Below are 24,358 nucleotides of genomic sequence, written 5' to 3' on the forward strand. Positions count from 1 at the left end.
CTAAGCCTATAAAATACAGATACCAGACTGCCTGATATCAGACAAGGTTTCCCGATTGCTTTATATTTCAGGGCACTGTATTAATGTTCAGTCTAAGAAGGCTCATTGACCTAGAAAGTTTTAGTTTCAGCTTCTGGAAATGGAATGGAAGCCTGGAAAAGAAGGCTTAGGGGTATCCTAATTGTGACCTCCCAGTTCCCAGAGGGACCCTGCAAGAGAGCTGGAGAGGGACTTTTTACAAGGGCATGTAGTGAAAGGATAAAGGCAAATGGCTTCAAAGTAAGAGTAGGTTTAGGTTGGGTATTAGGAAGAAATTCTTTGCTTTCAGGGTGGTGAGGCACAGGCTTAAGTTGCCCAGAAAAGTTGTAGATGCCTCATCCTTGGAAGTGTTTAAGACCAGGGGCTCTGAGCAGCCTGGTCTAGTGGAGGGTGTCCCTGCCTACAGCAGTGGGATTGGAACTAGAGGATCCCTTGGATCAGAATCCCTTCCAACCCACACTGTTTACAACTCTATATAGGCAGAAAAGACAGAAGAGGCTGTTACACTGCAGTCTCCCAGTCTCCCCAGCTGAAGCTACTACAACATCACTGGGAAAAGAAGGCAAAACCAGATCACTTCTGATGTTCACTTACCTCACCAGGAAGTCTTGAAAAAAAAGTTAAGATCCACAGTTGACATGGAAGTGGATAGTTTTATCCTCCAAGAAAATCCATGCCTACACATTGCTCTCAGTTCTCAGCTACATTAAAAAGGAGCACCTTAAGCTTGTCCATGGCAGTAACACTTAATCAGGGAAAAAAGTTTCTTAAAAAATATTTTATTAGAAAAAACTTCCAACCAAAGTTACTCCATAAACAACTGTACAAAACATATTTCTTTGGTGAGTTTGTGAAAGTTACCTTAATTTCTTTAGCTACCCACATACACAAAAGTAATTTTTCTTAAATAAAGCATTTATGTAGACACCAAAGCAAGCTGCTGCTCCTTGGCAATTACTGTGTAATCACCACCTCAAGGGACATCTACAATCGCACACGTGACTCACAGCGAGCTCAGAGCTGATCAGAAGAGGGCAGGTGGGAGACCGTTGCCAAAAAGTAGGCGCCAAGAACTCGGTATCTTCCACTGTGAAGACGGATCTGTGGAATTGTTGTTCTGCAACAAACCCAGAAAAATTAAGTTTTAAGTAGTAATGATGTAACTGGATATTAAAATAATAGGCAGCAGTACAAATGTGTCACGGTGGGTTGTTTTAGAGAAGGGTACTGGAATAGAGAACTCAATCAAACCTTTACACAATTTTTGCCCAAACCTGTCAAACAAAAGAACTGGTGTTCAGATTTGTTGTTTCAGGTGGGAAAACTCCCAGTGAGATTTTAATACAAATATATATTTTATTTGGCATATTCTTGATGACCAAGAGCCAAAATGAACCCATCTGGACTGAAGAAAAATGAAAATAATGGATATAAAATATGACAGCAAGAACTTTAGATCCAACAGTACTTACTTCACTTTTAATTAGCTGGAGCCATTCATTAAGATAGTTAACAAGAACAAATGCATCAGGGATGTTGTCTCCTTCTGAGCAAAATTTCAGAAGAACTGCCATTTGGATTCCCTCTGAGCAGCTGCAAGAAAAATGAGCATGCATTTATATTTAGTTTTTAGATCCACGATAATTATATTTATGTATTAAGAGCACCAACAATATGTGTGTATCTTGTGAAAAGCCAAAACCAAAAAGGAAAAATGCATGGATATATATATTTTAATTTTTTTTCCCTCCAGATTTCCTAGATAACATTTTCACACTTCATACTTTTTTGCTTAGTCTTGAATTTGTTCTTTACTTTGCAAGGCAAGAATCCTACATCTTGCAAGAGTATGCAGGCCTTTTACATACTTAGTTTGCATTTTTGTGCTGGTGAGGTGCTGTACACATCCTTTGATACAACCACTCCTTATCCTGCTGTGTATTTTAAACCAGGAGTTTTGCAGGCTGCATATCGCTACTTCACTCAGAATATTCTCATTTTTTAATTTAGATATTAAGATGGTTATTTTAAATTATTTTACCTCAAGTCCTGGCAGTTTTTTTCTTTTGCAATTGTGTATTGTTTCCATTCTGAAGTCAGTATAAATGTAAGCATGGCATTAGTAACTCTGCTGCTGTTGAATGCAACAGTGTGGTCAGGTGTCAAAAGTAATAATTAAAAAATAAAAGTAAATTTTCCACCTGACACAATGCATCTTTTGCAGAACCACACAGTTGTGCTATAAATGAGTATTAGTTTCTAAAATTAAAAACTCAGCTTTCAGCACAACTTCTGATGCACACACCTTTTAACAAAACCCCCACTCATCTAATTTTTTTGCTGGCCCTGAAATCTTGACACATTCGTAGCACTCAGAATTGTTTGTGAGTTTTTGGGTTTTTTGTATAACTGACGTTGGAACCATCTGCCTCAGGAAACAGTTTTAGTTAAAGTAGCACAGATACAGGAATTCTACTATTTACAACTTGTGGTGTGGATAATATCAGATACCAGATTGATTGTGATCATAACTGTAAAGACTTTATTATTTTCCTTTAGCCTATTCCATTGTATTTTTATCTTATTCTAACTTCATGATCCAGGACTCCCTACTTTTCTTCCTCCTTATTATGGGCCTGACCTGAAAGAAATTCTATTCCTATAAAGCCCTGTTCTATAAACAGAAGGACTTTTCTTTTCCTGTAACATAGCTGTTTAGAAGATAATTTTACCCAAGTACTAAAAACAAGACTTCTGATATCTTTCTGTGCTTATCTTTAGGCAACTCACCTCTCAGTAAACAATAGTTTTGTGATGCCACCTCCAGGTATATGCAGAACTTTGTCTGTACTATTTATTCCAGGATAAGCTGCTACTTTTTCCATTTCTTTCCAGTTTAGCTCCTTCATGCGGCCTCCAACTGCTTTCTCCAGATCAGGTGTGAGCAGGTAGCGCAGTGGTGTCCTAGAAACAATCAAGGATGCATTCAGTCTGCCAAGGAAGGACACTGCCCCAGCTATCACTTGTGGCAGACAGAAGGTGCCAGCACTGAGGACCTCACACCTGCAGGGAAGAACTGCTCTGACATTGTCTCCCTCTTCAGATCAAAGTTAGAAAGTAAGTCTGTGGCCTCAAAACTGTACAAAGTATTCAACTTTATGCCACAAACAGAATTTAGGTACCCTTTCAGGGGCTCAGTTAACTGGCAAGTGCCAAATACATAAGCACCTAAACAGGGAAACTGCTTATGGTTGTTAAAATAATTTACAAATAAAATGTGCTTTTTTCTTCCTTCAGACAGGAGGTGATTAATTCAAAATCTGTTTGGGTAAACTTGGACTTCACCATGGTACAGTATTTTTAGTAAGCTCACACTACTAATACATTCAGACTTTAGTCAAGTTAAAAGTATTTTCTGAATACACTACCCTCATTCATTAGTAAATCTGCTATAAGGGAGTTGTTCTGTGGTGCTGAGGGAGCTGGGAAGGTTTAAATCACAACTTATGACTTAGACCTCATCAAGTAACTCATTTAATTCCATGTTAGCTGGCCATCCTGCAACTGTGTGGATCTACCACTATATCTGGGACGTGCATAGATCTAAACGTCCTTTGAGGCCCTATACATTTTTAGAGCCTGAGGATAACAACTGCAGAAATATTAATTTTATTTGTTTCTCATTAAATCACCAATTATGATGCCCTCAATCATCAAGAAATGCCTGTCTTTTGGATGGGTAATATCTAGCAAAAAATTACTGCAATTGCATCCGTGCAGTTGCCTCCCAACAAATAATAAATTATAACTTCCTATTAAAAAAAAAAAAAAGAATGGCAACTTACTGTGTCAAAGAAAACCTTTCAAATCTAGAATGATGACAAAGAGGTCAGAAACAAACCAATACTGCTATCAACTATTAAAAATCTAACCTGTGACCTGTACGTCAGCAGTTAATCCCTGACATTGCCTGCAGCCACTGGAAATTAAAACTGAAGCAATGCAGGCTAAGTGCAATTTGCTTACAGCTTTTCATTTGATCAGTACTTTCAACAGCAGTAACCCAGAAAATTCAGTGACTTATCCTGCAATATGTCATGTTTTAACAATATACTATGCATTTTATGACCAATGCACACATGTAAGCAAAAGTACTCAGGACATGGAAGTAGAGGGAAATATGTCAGTCAAAAAACCCCAGAAACATCAGTTAGGTCTTTTTAAGGACACAAACATACCCCAGAAGCTGCTCATCGTCGCGCTGGTACGCGTGGCTGCTGGACAGGAGGACAACCCTGGCACATTTGCTGCTCTTCACCCAAGAAAGCAGGGTTTCACAGAATGGCCTGTACTTGTTCTTTATGCAAAGACACAGACAAAAAAGTGAAACATTTAATGTGTCCTTAACAATACTAGGTGTTATGTATAATGTTTAGCAGTGATGTAAATTATCCCTCATATCCACTTAGTCTTCAGCTCCAGATATATTATTAGAAAGCAGAGAACTGCCCTGGTTGTTTACTTAAGCAAAACTACACGTAGAATTACAAGAATTATCATTAAGACCATGTCAACAACAACAGTACCACCTGTTTTGTGTGCCATTAACACCAAAGGAAAAAGCTTTAGAGCAAGATGGGATGGCAGGATCACACAGAATTTTTCCACACATTGAACGGCTAAGACACTGCACCACAAAATTTTTTTCTGTAATGGCATTCTGCTTATTTTAAGTTATAGCCACTCCCCAGTTAATGAGTAATACTAAATTCCTCATTTTTACCAAATGAGCACTGTTAAAATGAATCTAGAATACTATGAAATAATTAAATCACATGACACACAAAAATAAAGCTATTACAAAGAACACAGAAAAATAATAAATGTAAAGGAAAAAAATAAACAGACAAAACCCAGACCATTTTGTATTTTCATGACTCTTAATAACTAAAGGAGATAATTACACTAAAATCTACCAACACAGACAGCTGTTGTGGGGATTGGAAAAACAAAATGCAGAAAGTGATGACATAAAATGCCTCAATGAATGCAGAAATCAGTAAAACTTTACCAACTGCAGGAGGTGTTCCAGCATGAAGTAGAAAAATACTTTTGCCAGGCCACTTTGTATTTGCCAGCAGAACTATTCAAACCAAAGAGTGAAGTAAGAACAATCAGTGAACATACATACCTTTATAAAAGGTGATCTGATCTGCAGAACCACAAGTTTCCTTGAAGGTAAGGAGTACACTACAAGAAGAAATCATTGTCATATTAAGCAGAAACTGAGAAAGAGCTCTGGGTTTAAATATATCAAGAATTAGCCCATTTACAAACTTCAGGATAGTAAATCTTTCAGCTATCAATTCATATGGGGAAACCAGATGACATCCACGTGTTAAAAACACATATTTCTGTGCATTGTACTATCAGTTGTACTAAATTCAAGGACTGAATTATGAAACATATATGAGGATTTGCCTCCTATAATTATTCAGATAACGTATTTATCTTTGCAAAGACTGCCATATTATTCTGAGATTTCTGTGATTTAAGAGGGTAAAAAAAAAGATACAATGATCAATGTAGGCAAAGAAATTAAGAATTTGTCAGGGGAGTGGGAGAAACATTACATAGGGAAAAAGGCAGAGGTATATAGGAAAGAAGAAGAGTGGATAAGTATCCTTCTAAATCAAAAATTCAACTTGTATTCCAATAATTTTTTAAGTATATGCACACTTGATATTGCTTTGGATTAACACCACACAGAGTTTTTACTGCACTACAATATGGCTCAAATTCAACATTTCTTACTGGTTCCAAATGTCAAATTGGTTTTCCAAAATAACAACAGGAACAGTTTCCTTTGTGAAGTGTAAATCCATTCCTATCTGTAGGTTTCTGCAGCTGTTGTTACTGCCCTTAATTTAAGCACATCAGAAAAATTTAACAAGAACAAAAAAAGTAAATGTGATGTTCTTGCATCTTATGCCCATTGCAAATACCTTCAGCATTCAATACCCACCTTCAGCATTTATACTCAGCTCCACTGAGTTTTCCTCTGCTGTTGCATATGGGTTATTTCCAACCATTGGCACCAGGCAATCGGTGTAGAAGTAACCAACTTTAGTCATGTCAAGTGTGGAAATCACCAGATCTATTGCCAGCTGACCGACATTCCCCACGGACACTGCTGGCTGAAGTAACAGAATGAACCAAATTACACTGTGCTTCATGGATGGCATAAGGTGTTCTTCAAATTGTGAAAGCTTAAAATCTGGTCAAACATGATTTCTAAAAGTGGCTGCTCATCCTCTGGCAAAGGTGACTATTTCCTACCAGAAGAATTGGTAAATACAGGATTTGGTCTCCGTCCGACAAAAAACATCCTGGCCACTTCTGTGAATAATCCTGTCTCATTGTAAATTGAAAGAACAGCTTGGAAACTCACCTCTTTTTCCACAATTTTGCATTGAGAGTAGGTAAAAGCCACTCAAGCAACTGATGTGAGACTGGCAAAGCTCACATGATGCCCAAAGGCAGCTCTGGTATTACATATTAAGCCTCTAAATCTCAGACTGACTCATAGAAAAGAGTAGGTTGTTTCTCATTTTTTTAAGAAAAAAAATTATAAGCGCCCCCTTAAATTAATTTCATAGGAATTGCTGCGGGTTATCATCAATCGGGGCAGATACTGACCTAACATACTGAGCTAATATGATGGCACGGAAAGAGAAAGTCAAGGGTCTGTGTCCTTCCAAAGAAACTATTACAGAAAGACAACCATAAAACGTTCGGTGTCTTTCCTCTAATCTGTAATCAAACCTAAGAATTGCTGCTGCTGCTGCCCACGGGGGAAAGACAGCGGATTCGAGGCTGACAGAAGGTGAGGGAGGCACTGAGTGTCCGCTCGCCCCGGCGGGCACCGCGCTCCCCGGCAGCCCCCGGCGCGGAGCTCGGCAGTGATGTGTTTCCTGCTGCTGCTTGTCAGCTGACCGGGAATGCCTTCCTGCGCAGCCTGCACAGTCATGCCGGGCTGTGCAGCCCTGCCGGGGAAGCGATGGGCTCCTGCAGGTAACCCAGCAAGGGGAGAAGTGACGGCGTTTGCCCCTCCGCAGCCTGCGCTGGAGCTCTGGTCCCACAATGACCTGACACTGATGGCACACCATGTGTGAAGGCGATAAAAACACTTCCTAAAACAATCCTAATCCGAGATTTAAATGTAGCAGATTTTTTTTTTAACATTGGAAGCATTTATATATCCCATCTAAATGAAAAAAAAAAAACCCCAAGATTTTATTGCAGTGACAACCCACGCGTGCTGCAAATGCAGTAAAAGCACATAAAGCACATTAATTTTTAGAGCAACAGCATATAGCCATAGCTCCGAAATAGCACATAGCTATTACTCTAAAATAAAATACAGCTGTTGCAGCTCGGCACGGATCGTCCTGACAGGGGCAAACCCGGGGTTCTGAGGACGGAGAAGTTGACAGAAACGGAGAAGACGCGCTGAGCTCTGCTGCACACAGAGCTCTCCAAACCCTCTTTCCCCCGGCAGAACACCCCACAGATTCCACACACACCGCCTGCCCTGCGCCTTCTCCGCTTATCCCGCGGCCAAGTTCCCAGGGACGACCCTCGGGCAGGGCAGGGAGCGACACCAGAACCCCCCGTGTCCCGTCCCACAGGAGCGGAGCGGAGCCCTCAGCACAGGGACCGGGGGCAGCGACCCCTCAAACCCGCCGAGAGCGGGGAAAAGGGGAAGCAGGAGCGTGACTCACCATGAGCAGAGTGAAGCCTTTAAAGTCGGGGTCGGCGGAACCCCCGCCGCGGTCGCACGGAATGAACATGCCGGGCGGGAAGGGAGGAGAGAAGCAGGCAGCGAAGAAAGGAAGGAAGGGAAGAAGGAGGGAGGGAGGGAAGGAAGGAAGGAAGCAGGGCGCGGACGCCGCAGCCTCGTGCTGCCGCCAGGGGGCGGTGGCGGCGCTGCCCGCGGTGCCTGCGCGGCGGTTGGGGCTCGTTCCCGGGCGGCTCCGCCATGTCGCTGCCGCCGGAGAAAGCCTCGGAGTTGAAGCAGATCATCCACCAGCAGCTGCTCAAGGTGGGACCGGCGCCGGAGAGACTTCCCTTGGCCCTCAGGAATCTGTGCCGGCCCCCGTGCCGGTGTCACCCGGCCGCGGGTGGCGGCAGCGCCCGCTGAGGCGGTGGCGGAGCGCGCCCCGCTTTGTTTTCCCAACTTGGGTGGCTGCAGGTGGTTCCCAGGCGCCGCTTGGTCGCTTTCGTGTTGCTTTTTGAGCGAGGGTCTTGAACTGGTCGGGAAATAAATAAGAAGGCTGTAACTCCTATATCGCTTGTTAGTGCAGTGGTGGATATTCCTGCCTGTGACACAGGAGAACGCGGTTCTTGGAGCGAGTCCAGAGGAGGCCAGCAAGATGATTAGAGGGAGGCAGCTCCGAGGAAAGGCTGAGAGAGCTGGGATTGTGCGGCCTGGAGAAGAGAAGGCTCCGTGGAGACTTCATAGCAGCCTTCCAGTACCTGAAGGGAGCCTGCGAGAAAGGAGACAGACTTTTTTACCAGTGTCTAGTGACAGGGCAAGGGGAGATGGATTCAAATTGAAAGACAGCAGGTTTAGATTAGATATTAGGAAGAATTTTTCACTGTGATGGGTGCTGAGGGACAGGAACAGGTTGCCCAGAGAAGTTGTGGATGCCCCATCCCAGGAAGTATTCAAGGCCAGGCTGGGTGGGGTTCTGAGTGACCGGATCCAGTGGAAGGTATCCCTGCCCATGGCCGGGGCTTTGGAATGAGATGATCTTTAAGGTATTTTCCAGGTAGGCCGTTCTGTGATTCTGTTTCAGGTCCCTGTGGCTGTGTCCTTAACATCCTTCCAGTGTGAGAGTCAGCTCTATAAATCCATCTGCTTTCACAGCTCAGATGATGGGTAGACGTGCTCAGACTTCCCTTTGAGCATAGGGAAAGCTTGCAAGGGAGATCTACTACTTTTGTGCCTTACCTATATAAAAGCATATTTTTTCCCCTTAAAAAATTAGGAAGTATGATATTAAGCTTGAATTTTGAGGGAGACGAGAAGTCAGAACAGCAACCATTTTGTAATTGATGGATTTGCAGACCTTTTTGTAAGGAGGGAGGTTCAAGATGAGTTGCTGTCAAAGAGCACTGAAAATGCCTAGGTTTTGTATGCTTGTAATTTTTTTTTACTGGGAGCTGCTTTTGTAAAGTAGTGGCTCATTTGATTAGTTCTGCAAGGATCAGTATTTTGATATAGTTATTTCTGTGTTCCTAGGAAAACCCCCTTAGCCTTACAGACTTAATTGGTAAGTTGTACCTGCTGCCATAGAGAGGGCTGGGGTTTGTAACACATAATGAATTTTCTTTCAGATGGATGTCCATGGGAGGATACGAGAAGTTCTTGCTGAGACTATACGAGAAGAGCTGGCACCTGAGCATCAGCAGCTGTCCACAGAAGATCTGATAAGAGCCCTAAGACAGCGGGGAATCATTGATGATGTTATGAAGGAACTTAAATTTGTAACTGTAAGTAGCTTTTTAAGAGGGGAAGTATTTCTGCTTATTCTTCTTACTGATGTGGGTGTTTTGACGAAGTGAAACTGTGCTGCTTCTGGAGGTTTGTAAGGACCTTACTGATTTAAGACATAGGAGCAGAGAAGATTAATGCATATGCTGAAGTTGGTTGGGTGATAATACTGCATTGAAAATATTTGTTCCGTTTTAGAAGGGAGCATACCTAAGGAATGACATTCAGATGAAATGGAGGATCCTTTAATTTTTAGAAGACTGTGGTAAGAGCACTGTTGCATCCCTTGAGTCCTTAAAAAGTCTTAATTGTAATTCCAGGATGTGAACGAAACGGAGAGGGCTTCAGCTCTGAAACCATCAACACATTTTGTTGACAGAGAACCACCAGTTTTGAAAAAAAGTATGTTTCTTGTTTATTTAAATGCTTGGATCATAGTTTTGAAACAAATTTGAAGTCTGTGATTTTTGCACTCTGAATCAGTAATCCAGTGTGAACTGGCATAAAGGTGGATGTTACCTCTGCTTATCCACAGGGAGTAAACTTGTGTAAGCAGCAGCAATCAGTGTTGCATTAAATATGATTTATTATTATTTAATTTACTTTACACTAAGATAACTTCCTTATATTTTAAAATCACTTTCTCCTAAGCACGTTTCACAGAAGTTTCTTTTTTTGTTAGTCTCCTGTTAGTTAGCTGATATTTAACAAATTAAGCTTTCTAAGATCTGTTTGTAGTCTCTTCATTTTTATTGCTACGCTTTACAGCTAACATTGACCCAACACGGAGGTATCTTTACCTTCAGGTTTTGGGTGGAAAAGCTTTTCTGGAACATCTTCAGGAACCAGAGCCTCTGCCTGGCCAGATCTGTTCTACCTTCACTCTGTGTTTACATTTTCGAAACCAGCGCTTCCGTTCCAAACCTGTACCCTGTGCCTGTGAGCCAGATTTTCAGGATGGTTTTCTACTTGAAATACACAAGGATAGCCTAGGTAAGGAATATTATGGGTTTAAAACTGATGCTGTTGGGATTTTTCCCTAAGAGTTATTGTGAAATATGTTTGATATTATTTCATGGATTTCTTTCCTGTTTTTTGTCATGTGTTCCTGAGGAAACTGATTACTCTATTGGGTTATGCCACTTGTAGATCTTTCTCTGCTCTTGCTCTTTTCCTTTTTTTTCGCTCTAAAGTAACTTGAAATTGACCAGCTTTGTAAATTCTTAAATGTTAATTCCATTTTAATTTTTTGTGTATCGGAACTAGTTACATTGCAGTACTCAACTACAAAAATAATTTTATCTTCTCTGTAGTCTCTCTGTAGCTCTGTCCTAAAATGAGTATGATTTTAGAGATGGGACTGTTGCTTACACTTCTGACTCAAGATCCCTCTTTATACTTACTACAGACATTGCATTTTGTTGCATACTGTTTTAAAATTCTGTGGAGAACTTGGGATGACAATATTCTTGCTGTCTTATTTTGGTTTAATAATTGCAGGTGACGGGAGCAAGATGGTGGATGCAACCACTATGTTATCTATATGTGACCCAGTGCATATGGTTCTGATCAAAACAGACACATTTGGTGAGACCACACTGGTAGCATCCTATTTCTTGGAGTGGAGGTCTGTCTTGGCTGCAGAGAATGGCGTAACAAATGTTGCTGTGGAACTCTTGGGTGTAGGTAAGGATGAAAAATAAGCATATTACGAGGACACGAGGACTTAAAATATTGGGTACTGAGCTTGCTTACAAGCTTAAAGCAGTATTTTTGATCTAGTTCATTTTTTTCTTAAATTCAGAAGTAACTGTAAAGTATCCTTAGAAAATGCCTAGAAGACTTAATGGTCAGATTTTTCTCTTACCAAGCTGCTAAAAATGAGTATTCCAAATGCCATGTAGAAATGGTTCTTGTGTCTGGGAATTCCCACTATTGATTGTCTGTAAAACCTGGTTACGTTATCAGACTCAAACAAACCAACCAAAAATACAGTAGTTCATCTCCAGGAATATATCTGGTCAGTGCACTGGGGAGTAAAATTCAGCCTGTGTGCCTTTCATAGCAAACTAACAGTTGCTGGAGAAAGGGATCTCTGCTCTGCTCCCGTTTATCCCAGTGGCTGGAAGTGTGTTTTCTGAAACAGTTAGTACACGTGTGTATTTTCATGTGTCATTGTCCCCCGTCCTCTTCTCAGCACTTCCAGCCCAAGTTTTTAGGATATGATTTAGTGAATAAAGATGAGGTCTCTCATGACTTCCTACAAGACTTTTTACAGGAGCAGGTAATGACAGGACAAGGGGGGATGGATTCAAACAGAATGAGAGTAAATGTAGATAAGATTTTAGGAAGAAATTCTTTCCTGGGAGGGTGGTGAGGCACTGGAACAGGTTGCCCAGAGAAGCTGTGAATGCCACATCCTGAGAAGTGTTCAAGGCTAGGCTGGATGGAACTCTGAGCAACATGATTTTGTGGAAGTGTCCCTGCCCATGGCAGGGTGATTGGAAATAGATGATCTCTAAGATCCCATCCAGCCCAGGCCACTCTGATTTTAATTTTCTATAATGAATTGGAAATGCATAACAGATTAGTTGGGTTTAATTCTTGGATGGGTTATGGAGCAAGTTAAATTTAATTCTCATTAGTTTTTTTCCAAGTAATAAAGTATCAGTCCAATAAATCCAGTGCTTTTTCTCCTCTTCAAAATCCTATCATTGTACAAAATGAATCAAGAGCATCAAAGGATGCTGCCATCTCAGATAAGCACATAAACTACTACGTGAGGTTTCCATTGCTTGTATTGCTTATGGACCCATCTGTAATCTGTTTTGTAATGCTTATTGTTGTTTATGTAATTTAAAATTTTCAGCATCAGGGGGGTTGCTGTTCATTTGTTTGTTGTTTTGGGAAGTTTTTTTAAGTTAATTATTCTCTTTGTATGACAGCCAGAGTCCTTCATTAATGAACTGTGTCCTGGGGGAAGATGAACTTCACTTGTTTCCACCTATTTAAATTTGAGCTACTTGTGTAATCAGAAGAAATAGGCACATTTACAGTGTGTGATTTTTTGACATGATTTTAGATGCTTATTCTAGACATTTCTAGAATACCATTCCAGAATTCATCTCATATGTCCAAGTACTGGCTGCAAATAGGACCTTGGATAATTGTTTGGATGTAGACATCAGTGCTTTTTTTCGTATATTATGCTTTCTTACAGCTTCATTTGACTTTGAAATTTAAATAAAGATTCCCACTTTGCCTATGTTGAAAGCAGTTTAGTTACTTTTTGTGATTATATAAGGCTAACATATATTTTAATGGTTTGCCCCTGCCTGGCTGAAATAATCTAAGCAGATTGAATATGAGAGAACTGATGAAAATTTATTTTCTTTCAAAGGTACAGAATCAAAGGTTTCTGTTGGTGTTTTAAACATCAGACTGGAAATGTATCCGCAGCTTAATAAGACACTTTCTTCAGAAATAACTAGTACTCAAGTAAGTAATTTTGGGGAGGGCTAACTTATTCTTTTGTTGGTGGGGGGGAAGCTCAGTATATAATTGTAGATGTTGAGGACTGGGGTTTTTGAATGTTTAATGCTTCTTTTTTTTTCTGTTAAATTCATATATAATTACCTTTTTTCAACTACTTTGTCTGTACTGAACATTACTCAAAATATTACTGTCATAGGTTTTTCTAATTACTTGTATTTTCTAATTACTTGTACGTCTGAAGAAAAAAGAAAGATGGGATATATCTAATTTTCTTCAGGTAGCATATATGTTTGCTTGCTCTTTCCCATGTGAAACAGTAATTTCAAGTTAGCTATTCTGCTTGGAAAGCCAGTAAATGTTGGCCTGAAGGTGCATGCACATATTTTTCTGCACATTGAAATCCAAGCAATCCTTCTGTGCAGAAATGCAGTACTTAAAATGAACAGTACCTTGGTCAAGCCTAATATATGAACCTACAAACAAGAAATACAGCTTGAAGTTTTTCCTAATTGGATTTCCATTTAGAAATACCATGGATTCTCATGACACACTTAAAATGTTAAGCTTTATTTTACAGATGCCAGGATGTGGTGTTAATGTGCTTACTGTGTATGATGCCTTGAGAGGCTACCTAGAACAAAGGCTAGACAGTATTAAAGGAATAAAGTAGGTATTTATTAAAAAGGCTTCAAAGGTTACACCTTGGGCAGTGCAAGAGCCTGGCCATGGCTACACCCAAGATGGACCTGGGTCACGAGTTTTCACACTTTTATAAGTTCTGGTCCATTTACATATTTGGGTTAATTGTCCAATTACAGCTTCAGGTTATGAAGTCCCATCCTCTCGGATTGCTTTCCTCAATTCACTGCTGTTTGTACTTTTTGGGCCTGAAGCTTCAACAGTGTCCTTGGTTGTCAGGCTGGAAAAGGATTGTTTTGTCTAACTGAGCTGTGAAGGGAACTTGCTAACACTTTATATGAGTTCAGAGTTATATACTAATGCAGTACAGAATCTGGAAAATACGAAAGCTAAAACTTAAGGCATCATTAATGGGCTTTTTTCTCCTGTTTGGAATTAGTATGTGTAGGATTGGTTTTGTTTTTCCTACCTACAGTTCACTTTGGAACATCAGAAGACAGCAGAAAAAGAACGTTTATTTCTTGTGTATGCTAAGCAGTGGTGGAGAGAATACCTGCAGATCCGGCCTACCCACAACGCAAGGCTGGTAAAGATCTTTGCACAGGTTCGTAAATTTTACAAATTTAGACCAGTCCTTTCTTTGAGTTAGCCTTTTGTTTTATTTTGAACTTTATGTGTATGTGGAATCTGTATAAATTTATCATGTGGTTATGTTCAGGTCAGAGGTAAATGTGGTGTATTGTGCAAAAAAATTAAATTTGTAAGGACTGAACTTCTGTTTGTCTATTGAAGCTTAAGAGAACGATGCAGACAGAAGGGTTTCTCTGACTACCTCTGATGTACCAAGTGAAAAAGCCTGCTCAGTCTTGTCCTTGAATACTCAAAAATGGCAGAGACTAGGTAATCCGGTACTATTTTGTACCAGAGTTACGAAACAGTTACAAAAAATTGACTTCCTGGATGTAGTAGAACAGATCCTGAAAATATTTGAACTCTGTGTCATCTGCAATGAATCTCTCTGGTTTATGTCACACAAAACTACAGTCAAAATTACTTGAGTCTGATAAATTACTGTATCAGTTACTCCTCAGTAACTGTTCCTCAGTGAAAGGAATGCTATGATCCTTGCATTTTTCATACTATGAGTTTACCCTGCATAGTAGCAATTTTCCTACCATAGTAACTTCTTACCTCAAAGCAGTGCCCTGAAGCGATCTGTGCCTCCTCTTTGGTGAGGCAACAGCGTCCCTTCTGGCTGTGCCCTGAGTGCGCAGGAGTGACGTGAACTTCCAAATCCCAGCCAGCAGCTGAGCCTCCACCCCCTCACTCTCCCACTCCGCATCAGTGGGATGGGGGCAAGAATAAAAACTGCAAAAGCAAGAAAAAGTTCATGGGTTGGGATAAAAGTGGTTCAGTAACAGAGCGCAAGGAAGGAAGAGAGGGAAAACAGTGATGCAAAGACTGGCACTCACCTCTCCCAGAGCAGACAGATGCCCTGATAGTCTCCAAGCAGGGGCAAGTTTAGAAAAGTCTGTTCCCCACCCTCACTGTTTTTATTGCTGAGCGTGCCACTGTATGGCCTAGAATATCTCTTTGGTCAGATCAGGTCAGCTGTCCTGGCTGTGTCCCCTTCCAGCTTTTTGTCTGTCCTGAGCCTACACCTGTGTGGTGGCAGAATGAGAAGCAGAGGTGGCCGTGATCCTATGCAAGCCCTGCTCAGCAGCAGCTAAAACACTGGTGTGTTCACAGCACATTTGGGTCACAAATCTAAAACACAGCACCATAGGGCTGTGAAGAAAACAAACTCCCTTCCAAATAGATCCAATACAAAGGCTTAAGGGTTTCAGGGCAGAGTATAAAGAGAAAAAGGTCTATAATTAAACTGGATAGGAACTCGGCCCCTGCTAGAGCTTATCTTGTGTTTCCCAGTGGGCATAGCAAATCTTAGTAAAACTTTCTGGGAACAGAAATTAGTTTTATTAGATTAGTTTGATAATTTAGTTACCATCAAGTTTCAGATGAGTAATGCAGAAACAGGCATTATATATATGAGACAAAATTTAAAAATAAATCCTGCCTGTGGGGTTTTTTAAATTGCTTTTGAGCTGTGAAATAGCTTTCAACAGGATTCCAGTCAGCCTCAAATAAATGCTGCTTTTTTTTCCACCAGCTTGCTGGAAAAGCCTGACAAAACCTTAACGGGGACAATCTGTGACTACAGTAAAAATATGAGACCATAATCTCCTGAAGCTGCAGAGATTCAGAAGGCTTTGATCCCTTTTAAATATATATATGAGCATAAAAGTACTAGTTTAGCCCAGTGCGGAACAGAAGACCTCTATGTTCCTTGAAATAGTTTTAATAGATGGTAATCATAATATTTGCCTGCAGCATGTAATAAAAGAGATTTTTAAAAGTCATCTTATTTTTTAATTTTTACAAGAACTTAGAAATTCTTAGTATTATTGCTTAGTTTAGATCTAGTTACTAGATCTCATTGTTTAATAGATCTAGTTACTTCATTTTGAGTAATTTTTATTGCTTGCTGTTATGCAAAGAGGTAGAGTATTCAAATTCAGGAGGAAATAGACACCTTTTAAACTCTAGAATCAGTTGCTGAATGTTTAATGTTTTTGAGGGAGGGTTTTTTTGCGGTCATTATGGAAATGGGTATGTGAGATTTGTTCTGGCTTGTTTTTATACTTGATAATGTGGAAATTAATAGTGGGTAGAGCATAAACAGTTCCTCACCCGTTTGAGAAAATTAATTGCAGCCTGTGCTGTTCCTGGTGTTCAGACATTTAGTCGAGAGTGCCCTGTGGGTGACAGAGCCAGACTGAAACCTGTGATCTCTCTAAATGAGTGGTCTTAATGGTCTTGTGTCCTAATTCTGGGGGTATTTTCGTGTGGTGCTGTTTCTGAGTTATCCTTACTCCAGGGAGGATACATCCCAGAGGGAAAAGGTAAGCTCAGATTAACGTTTTGCGACGCTTGCGCGGCCGGCCAATAACCGACCGCGTTTGACGTGTTCAGGATGAAAACGGGGTGAACCGGCCCGTGTGTTCCTACGTGAGACCCCTGCGGGCCGGGCGGCTGCTGGACACGCCGCGGCAGGCAGCGCGCTTCGTCAGCGTCCTGGGCCACGAGCGAGCCGCGCTCATCGGCGGCGGCGGCGGCAAACAGGAGCAGTGGTGCACGCTCCTCGCCTTCCTGTGCAGGAACAAGGTGCGTGACAGTGCCCCTGGCGTGGCACCGAGGGGCAGGTGGCCTGCTCTAACCGAAGGCAGGAATTTAAAGCGGGCTGCAAATGCGTGCGTTAAAATCAGATTTGGAAGGTTCTGTTACAGTCGTGCTTGAGGTTTTTTTAAAGAGGAGCAGGTGCTAAATAGTAGACAAGATGGCTTTGGAGCAGACTTCCTTTACTACTGTACTTGGGGTCCATTTGTCAGTGCATGCCTTTGACACTGAAATTGCTTCTCTTCTGTTGCATTTCTAAGAACACTTATTGTCATCCAGTGAATCGCTGCTACTGTGCAGGACACTAGTTAAAATTCTGGACTAATCCAGGAAGAGTAGAAAAAGTCTCTTTAGGTTCTTGTCTCTTGCTGATTTGGTGGGGGTTTTTTTGTTGGTTTTTGGTTTGGTTTGGTTTGGGTTTGGTTTGGGTGAAGGATCTTCATTCAATACATGGGCTGAAATACGCTGACAGTTTTTATGTTCCGTTTTTGCAAGATAGGAATTTTCACTACAAGTTTCAGCTTAGTTCTTGGTGGTCTGACATTCATATCATGTGACTGTAATAAGCAAAACAAATTGTAACTGGTTCTGATTTATAGCTCTTCTGTTTTATGAGCAGAAGTAATAGTGATCACTTACTGATACCTCTTTGGAATGGTCAGTACTTTTCATTGCCCTGGAGATACTTCTGCCTTCAAAAATAACGTCACTGGTGTGTTTGCATTTAAAAAATGTGTTCAGGGCAGCAGGAGCTGTATCCCAGATTTTAGATCTGCCTCCAAGACCACGTAGAACAGGCTTCGGCACCTGTCTCCGAATATCAGATGATGTGTAGGTGCTGTATAAAGGCAGCTCTGGCTGCTCACTGGCTTTCAGAGGAGATGGCAGTAGGGACTTGGAAGACCACTGGGTTTGGAGGCACAGAGAAAAGTGTTCCTTTAAGGCAGAAGTGGAGATCTGTATGGAAAATAACTGAATTTAGCCCCTGAGACACCAGCTGGATCATTATTTTTCTTGTGAAAAGTGGTATAGTATTATTAAAATTACACAGGTTCACTACAAACTTGTTTAAATCTACCTTTCTGCATATTTCCCTTTTATGCTATGGTAGGGCAAGATTGTGTTGTTTTGATACATCCAAGAACTCTGAATTTTACTTTTTCAACATTCTGAATAGTTATTTGACTAAAAAGCCTTACTGTTCTGCTTCTGAATGCTGTACTTTGTGTTATGAAGCTTTCATTGTTTGAGCAACTTTTGTTCTTACTTTACAGCTAACATTTGTAAAGAACTCAAGAGACAAAGGATATTAGACATTGCATTTGGAAATTGTTTTCTGTGAATTATCAGTGGTAGTAATGTGTTTATGAGATAAATGTTTTTCTTACTGAAGGAAAAAAACAGCTGCACATGATTCTCAGCTGTTTTACAGTTAGATCTGTGGGGGACCTTGTTTTATCTTGGTCTAGTTTCTAAGATGGACAGCACATTCAAGAAAGTGAAATACCAGTAGAGTTGCATTTTATTAAGTGAAAAAATTCCTAACTGTGTGAAAATACTGTGTAATTTCTAGTCTTGCCTCAGGTATTTGCCTTATATATATTTTTACATTTATTTAGAACATTGTTTTTGTTGTCATTGTCAATAGATTCTGGTTTTGAATCTCTGTAATCATAAGAAATGTTTCCTAATGTTAATCATACACTATACGTGAACAAACAGTGTCAACACTCTGTCATTAGAACATGCATTTTTAACTCATTTATTCTATTACAGAAAGCTAAAACTTGTCTAGTTTAAATGGTAAAATCCTGACTTTTGATACATGCTTTAGATAAATAGGAGAGTAACATAACTTGTTAAATGGTGGTTTGATAAATAGCACTATTTTCTTTCTTTAAGGTTTTATTATTATTAATAATATTTATTAATATTTACTGTCTAGGGTGACTGTGAAGACCATGCTAATCTTCTGTGCAGTCTTCTTCTTGGGTTTGGATTGGAAGCTTTTGTGTGTGTTGGAACAAAAGCAAAAGGAGTCCCCCATACTTGGGTAGTGACTTGTGGATCTGATGGAACAATTACTTTTTGGGAGAGCTTAACAGGACATAGGTGAGTAAAAAGAACAAAAGAGAACAGAACAGTGTATCTTGAGGTTTGTGTAGGATATTTCTGCTCTTCTGTTTTTTTTTTAAAATCTTCATATCCTGTCATATAGTCCAGGTGATGTTTGTCTTTGAATTTTTTTTCTGTCTACTGCTTTTGCTTGGAAAATAACTGATTCAGTGTGAGGGGAAGTATTTAATCCGTTTGTAATATATCAGTGTCTTTAAGACTGTATGGCAACTGTTTTGTGTCTTGTAGCAGCTGATTGCCATCAATGTTACTGCTGCCATCTTTTGTAAAGGAGATGAAATCTGACATGATTGTTTAGGAACCCGTATTTTTTGCTTGATTTCATCAGTGAAATCAGTGTTGCATTACTTTTTTTCCCCCTGAAGAAATCTCTTTGAGTTCTCTGAGATTTTCTCTCTGCTTGAGTCATTTGAGAAGGGCACATGTAGTTGTTCGGTGTACTAAAGCTTCTGGAACATGTTCTTTCTGATGTTCAAAACAAGCAATTCTCTTTTGCCACTGTTTGTGTATCCTGTGATTAGCATTTGCAGTTGTATTTTTCTAAATGTGATGAATAGCAGGGAAACTGTATAAGCATGTTCTTACAGTTGCAAAATTTAACTGCTTGATTAAACAGCTTATTTTTCTAGATTTAAAGACTAAAAATTATGTATTATTTGATTATATATTATGCCTCCAAAGCATGTGCAATTACATTTCTGTAAACAAATTAATGCCATTTTGGGGGGAAAAGTTGATGACAAACTTGGTTTGTATTTTTAAAGGAAAAATGGCTATATCTGTCCCATCTAAATATTTTTACCTTGCCTTGAAAGAAGTTGTATTAATAAGAAATTGAATCTTTTTGACTAGGTACATCCACAGACCTATCAACCCTGATGACCCTCCCCTAGCTGAGCAACCCAAGCCACTGTATCCATATCGCACAATAGGTTGTATCTTCAACCATGAAAAGTTCTTTGGAAATTGTCAACCCTCTGATGCTGTGGAGGTGTGTGTGTTTGACCTGCATGATGAATCCAAATGGAAACCCATGAGTGGAGAAGCAATAAAATCTGTATGTGCTCCTGGAGCAACGTCTTCAGTTCCCCCTTCTCCTCCTCTGTGTGCTTCTACAATAGATGCTGCTGTAACAAGCAACGAGATGGAAGTGCAGCTGAGGATACTGGTCTCTGAACACAGAAAGGTGAGAAAGATTGGCAGTGATCTGTCATGGTAATAGAGGTTTGTGTGTTAATTGTATACTTGTTTTGGGTAGCCATTTGTTAGTTCACGTACTTGTATCTTTGCAATGTGTTTTCTATCAGGTTTTGTAGAAATGTGATATGGGAAAAGTAAAACAACTTGAAAAAAATGTTTGGGAAGACTGTAATGAGCTGGTTTAGACATCATACTTACAGTTATTTGGCGTGGTGATCCATAGCCTCATGTGTGGGCTCTTCCCCCCACACTGCCTTTGTCCCTCATTCTGGGTCTGTTATCTTCAGCTTATTGGCGCCTGCAGACCACCCATGAGGGGGTCTCTAAAAGCACCAGGAAGATGAAATCTGATTGTTAGTGGGCTTTGCCAATCCAGCACAAATGTTTCTGGTTCCTAGATAAAAGCAGGCTTTCAGCTTTTGTGATCTTACTCTGACTGCTTTACAAAATCTGAGCTATTTTTAGAAGTTAGTTGTCTCCTTTACCAGGATTTTTACAAGGGATAATGTGCCAGAAATATACTTCCTGTGCTGGACATGAAGGCAATGATATTTTAAGTTCTTGTTAGCTTATGTCTGTGTTTAATGAGGTTTTTGGATTGTTTCTATTTTATCTCCCCACATGATGCTCGGCCTTTAGGGTGGCAAAGTAATTCTCGGAGTATGAGTATCATGCAGTGTTAAATACGTACACAGAAGATTTTTCTACTTCTTTGTATTTGGGATGCTGGGAAGAAGGTGCATATATGTGGTGGGAAGATGGACGGTAGAAAGAAGGTGCCTTTGTGTTTCGGGGAGCTGTTGTGCATAATTTTTTCAGAAAGGCTTTTCCACGAGACATTTGAAAAAATGTCAGGTGAATTTTGGTTGATCTTTTCCATATTTTTTGCTGTGTATTTATACATATCTTCTCACATTTAATGCAGAGATACTGTAGCTGAAAAATCTGGTTTCAACTCTGCTGGCCTTATGTTTTAGTATAATAGTTTAACTTTATTCCTTGATAAATGTTCGATACTTGTGGTGTCACTTGCTTCTGGTGGTGGTGTTTGCTTCTCCCAGCTGGTGTGTGAGTCAATACACAAATCTCACTGCTTCATTCACTGCCACTAACTGTCAATATAAAGATTCTGGGATTTATTTGAATCTGTACAGTAGGCAAGTTCAGGCATATCCTGATGTACTTCTGCACAGTTGTCATCGCTCTGTGACTTGCCTCCCAGGATCTTGGCCTTTCGACTGTGTGGGATGACCAGCTGTCCTATCTGTTGTCACAAGCATTAGCAGCCTACGAGCTCGAACGCACAACGGGTGTTTCTGCAGGAAATGAAGAGTTTCAGGATGCCGTAAGGAGAGCGGTACCTGATGGTCACACCTTCAAAGGGTTTCCCATCCATTTTGTGCACAGAAATGCCAGGAGAGCATTTGCCACATGTCTTCGGTAAGTTTAAGTATAAAGATATACATATATGTTAAAACTAAATAGTAATCCTTAATTGCTAATTGCAACTCATTTTTTTAATAATAAATTTTAAAGAAAATTAATTTCCTTAGGTTAGAGCTGGAGGAAGAATGGTGTGGTGTGTGTAATGGATCATGAGGTACAGAGCTTTTAGGTTACATTGGCGATTCAGTGGTGATAGACTTCTTGTGTGTTAAATTGAAGAATGAGGAGTTAATTTCATTTCTCTGTACTTGTTAAAAATGGCCAGTGGTGGTGTCATTTTCCTCCAAGGCGACAGCCCTTGCACTATAGAACGATATTATTATTTGTAATGACAGACTCATGGTACTCATTTTTACTTAAATGCTAGTCACACTTTAAAAAAATTGCACTGTGTAATTAAAAGCTCTAACAATGTCTTAGCATTGTCTGTTACTCTTGTGCTTCTTTTTGTCATATAGGTCTTCTTTTTGTGAAGAAATAATCTGTTGTAGGGGAGACCAAGTGCGACTTGCAGTTCGTGTACGAGTGTTTGCATACCCTGAATCTGCGTGTGCTGTTTGGATCATGTTTGCCTGTAAATACCGCTCTGTCCTTTGAAAAAAATCCCAAACTGTTCATACCTTTTCAGCGCTGCAAAATAATGTATGTGGGTGTAAAATGATTCCATGAAAAACTAATATAGTATTTTATATAAATGCCACTGATTTTGAATACCACAGTGTGTGTATTGAAGGGGATTGTGTACACAGTAATGATTGTATTTATAAAGAGAATTTATTCTTTTTAATAAAAGTTACTTTTTATATTTATAGAAGTGTGAGTCAAGTTACTAAAATGTGTCCAAAAAATATTCACTTGTTTTTTGCAGTTCTGATTGGTTTAAGAGTTTATTTGGGTCTGCTTTACCTCTGCAGGGTAAGAGACTTTTTTGTACCTCACGTTTCCCTGTAGTGTATAAGGTGTACTTTGTGAGTGACTGAGATCCAGAAATACTGGTGTTTAGGCATGTGTCCTTCAGACAACAAAATTTATTTCTGCCTCTCATGGATCTATCAGCAACTTATACATTCAGCTTCTGAGAACAGTTCAGTCAGATAAACTTGTTAATCTGTGAATTTAATAGTATATGGATTTATTTCAAAAATACACATTAAGACTTGAATACCTGAAGATGTGAATAGCTATGATGGGTTAGATAAAGTAGTTAAACTTGGTGTCTTTTGCCTCTTGTTACCTTAAGAAGTTTCTGAGGTAGAAGTTGGAGCCAGGCCATTTTGCTTGACAGCCATTCATGATTTTGTCTGATTCTGATGCTCAGATCTGTACTTAATTAACCATCTGTGATTTTGTCTGTCTTAAACCTGTGGGTGATGATTTTGCTGAGTATCTTTAAGTCTTTATGCTTTGCAAAATGGCAAGCTGTTGGGCTTACTGAACTTTTCCATACCAAACTCCTCAGGTTTTTCCCCATGTGGACTCTGGGTATCTCTTCTTGTGGCTGGAAAATCTGAAACTGTTTGGTTCCTTCTGTAGAAGCCATTCTGTGTCAGTGATAGGCCATGACCACCTCCTTTGGTTGTCCTTGTAAGAAAGATGCCACTCTTTCTGCTGCTGCTGGACTAAAAAAATTTACCTTAGAGAATATTGCAACACATACAGCAGGAGTGAATGTTGGCATTTTGCATGTACATTTAATCAGCAGCGTAGCAGTGTGACACCATTTGTGTCTTTTTTCTTCAAGAGGTGTTAAATACTTCCTATGGCAGCACTGAGGTTTTTTAAATTTAGGATTCTAATAAGTACATTATGTACTTACTGGCCCTGCTGCTAACTTTACAAGTCTGTTGTGGTTTTTTTTTTTTTTTTTTTTTTTTTTTTTTTTTTTTTTTTAATGCTCGGAAGATAAAAATGCATTTGTTTGCCTGTTATACAGCATATAGAATGTTATATATATATATATATAAAAGCTTCACAAGTACAATTTCTCCCCCAGTTTCCTTCTATCTAAATATAGCCTGAAAAGCTGGATCATATTGCATGGTGAATATCACCAAATTTAACGCGTTATTTAGGTACCACTTGTATCTTGTATGCACCGCTGTATGTTACACAAGAGGAAAGAGGAAAAAAGCAGGGCATTGAGTACAGCTGGAAGTGGAATGGGAAGAGAGGAGCTGGAAGTGGAACGGGAAGAGAGGAAGGAGCTGTTTGCTTGAAGCCGGCGGCGGGGGCCGTGCCCAGGTGCAGTGCCGCTCCTGCGCGGCAGGGGGCGCTCCCGCCGCTGTCCCTCACGCCCGGCTCCCAGTGGATCCGGTGCGAACGGCGGATTTGTACTTTCCTTTCACATCTGAGAGGTACAGCACTAAAGATAGAAACTGAAGTGTTCGGTGTGAGCTGCAGCTTATTTAGCCTGATGTTTTTCTGTGTGAAAGTGCTCGTTTGCCTGGGGCAAAGCTGGCGTGAAGGGCTGAGCCCTTCTGGTGCCCAGGTGTGTTCAGAGGCAGGGACGTCAGTTCCCAGCTGACGAGGGAATCGTTGTTCCTCGTTGTTCCCTTTCCAGACTGAGCTGATTTAACTTCGCTAGCCTCTCTGTGTACCCTGGACGCT

At 40.2% G+C, this 24,358-nt stretch overlaps 2 protein-coding genes across 4 annotated transcripts; one reads left to right on the top strand and one right to left on the bottom strand.

Annotated features, from left to right (window-relative positions):
* Positions 1–802: 802 nt before the first annotated feature.
* Positions 803–7,980, bottom strand: PSMG2 (proteasome assembly chaperone 2). The gene is made up of 7 exons (XM_041477659.1): positions 7,824–7,980; positions 6,065–6,236; positions 5,231–5,289; positions 4,278–4,396; positions 2,830–3,003; positions 1,512–1,632; positions 803–1,156 (listed from the first exon to the last, which is right to left on the bottom strand). The coding sequence occupies exons 1-7, from the start codon at positions 7,890–7,892 to the stop codon at positions 1,064–1,066; spliced, it is 807 nt and encodes a 268-aa protein (XP_041333593.1). The 5' UTR covers positions 7,893–7,980; the 3' UTR covers positions 803–1,063.
* Positions 7,949–22,558, top strand: CEP76 (centrosomal protein 76). 3 transcript variants are annotated; one of them, XM_041477658.1, is made up of 12 exons: positions 7,949–8,143; positions 9,442–9,597; positions 9,919–10,000; positions 10,367–10,591; positions 11,099–11,284; positions 12,999–13,096; positions 14,208–14,336; positions 16,766–16,957; positions 18,915–19,081; positions 19,958–20,291; positions 21,528–21,745; positions 22,210–22,558. In XM_041477658.1, the coding sequence occupies exons 1-12, from the start codon at positions 8,081–8,083 to the stop codon at positions 22,346–22,348; spliced, it is 1,989 nt and encodes a 662-aa protein (XP_041333592.1). In that variant the 5' UTR covers positions 7,949–8,080; the 3' UTR covers positions 22,349–22,558. The 3 variants fall into 3 exon arrangements, with proteins under 3 accessions (XP_041333592.1, XP_041333591.1, XP_041333590.1); XM_041477656.1 differs by having other exon boundaries at positions 7,950–8,143; positions 11,177–11,284; XM_041477657.1 differs by lacking the exon at positions 16,766–16,957.
* The last annotated feature ends 1,800 nt before the right edge of the window (positions 22,559–24,358 follow it).

The sequence above is a fragment of the Pyrgilauda ruficollis genome, unplaced genomic scaffold, assembly GCF_017590135.1.
Source record: "Pyrgilauda ruficollis isolate IOZ18807 unplaced genomic scaffold, ASM1759013v1 scaffold41, whole genome shotgun sequence".
Classification (NCBI taxonomy): domain Eukaryota; kingdom Metazoa; phylum Chordata; class Aves; order Passeriformes; family Passeridae; genus Pyrgilauda; species Pyrgilauda ruficollis.

Coding starts and splice junctions, on each gene's coding strand:
- CEP76 (XM_041477658.1), top strand. CDS start 8,081: ATGTCGCTGCCGCCGGAGAAAGCCTCGGAGTTGAAGCAGATCATCCAC. Junction 10,592..11,098: donor AATACACAAGGATAGCCTAG/GTAAGGAATATT, acceptor TAATAATTGCAG/GTGACGGGAGCAAGATGGTG. Junction 19,082..19,957: donor GAGAGCTTAACAGGACATAG/GTGAGTAAAAAG, acceptor CTTTTTGACTAG/GTACATCCACAGACCTATCA.
- PSMG2 (XM_041477659.1), bottom strand. CDS start 7,892: ATGTTCATTCCGTGCGACCGCGGCGGGGGTTCCGCCGACCCCGACTTT. Junction 6,237..7,823: donor AAGGCTTCACTCTGCTCATG/GTGAGTCACGCT, acceptor CTGTTACTTCAG/CCAGCAGTGTCCGTGGGGAA. Junction 1,633..2,829: donor AAACTATTGTTTACTGAGAG/GTGAGTTGCCTA, acceptor TTTTTCTTGCAG/CTGCTCAGAGGGAATCCAAA.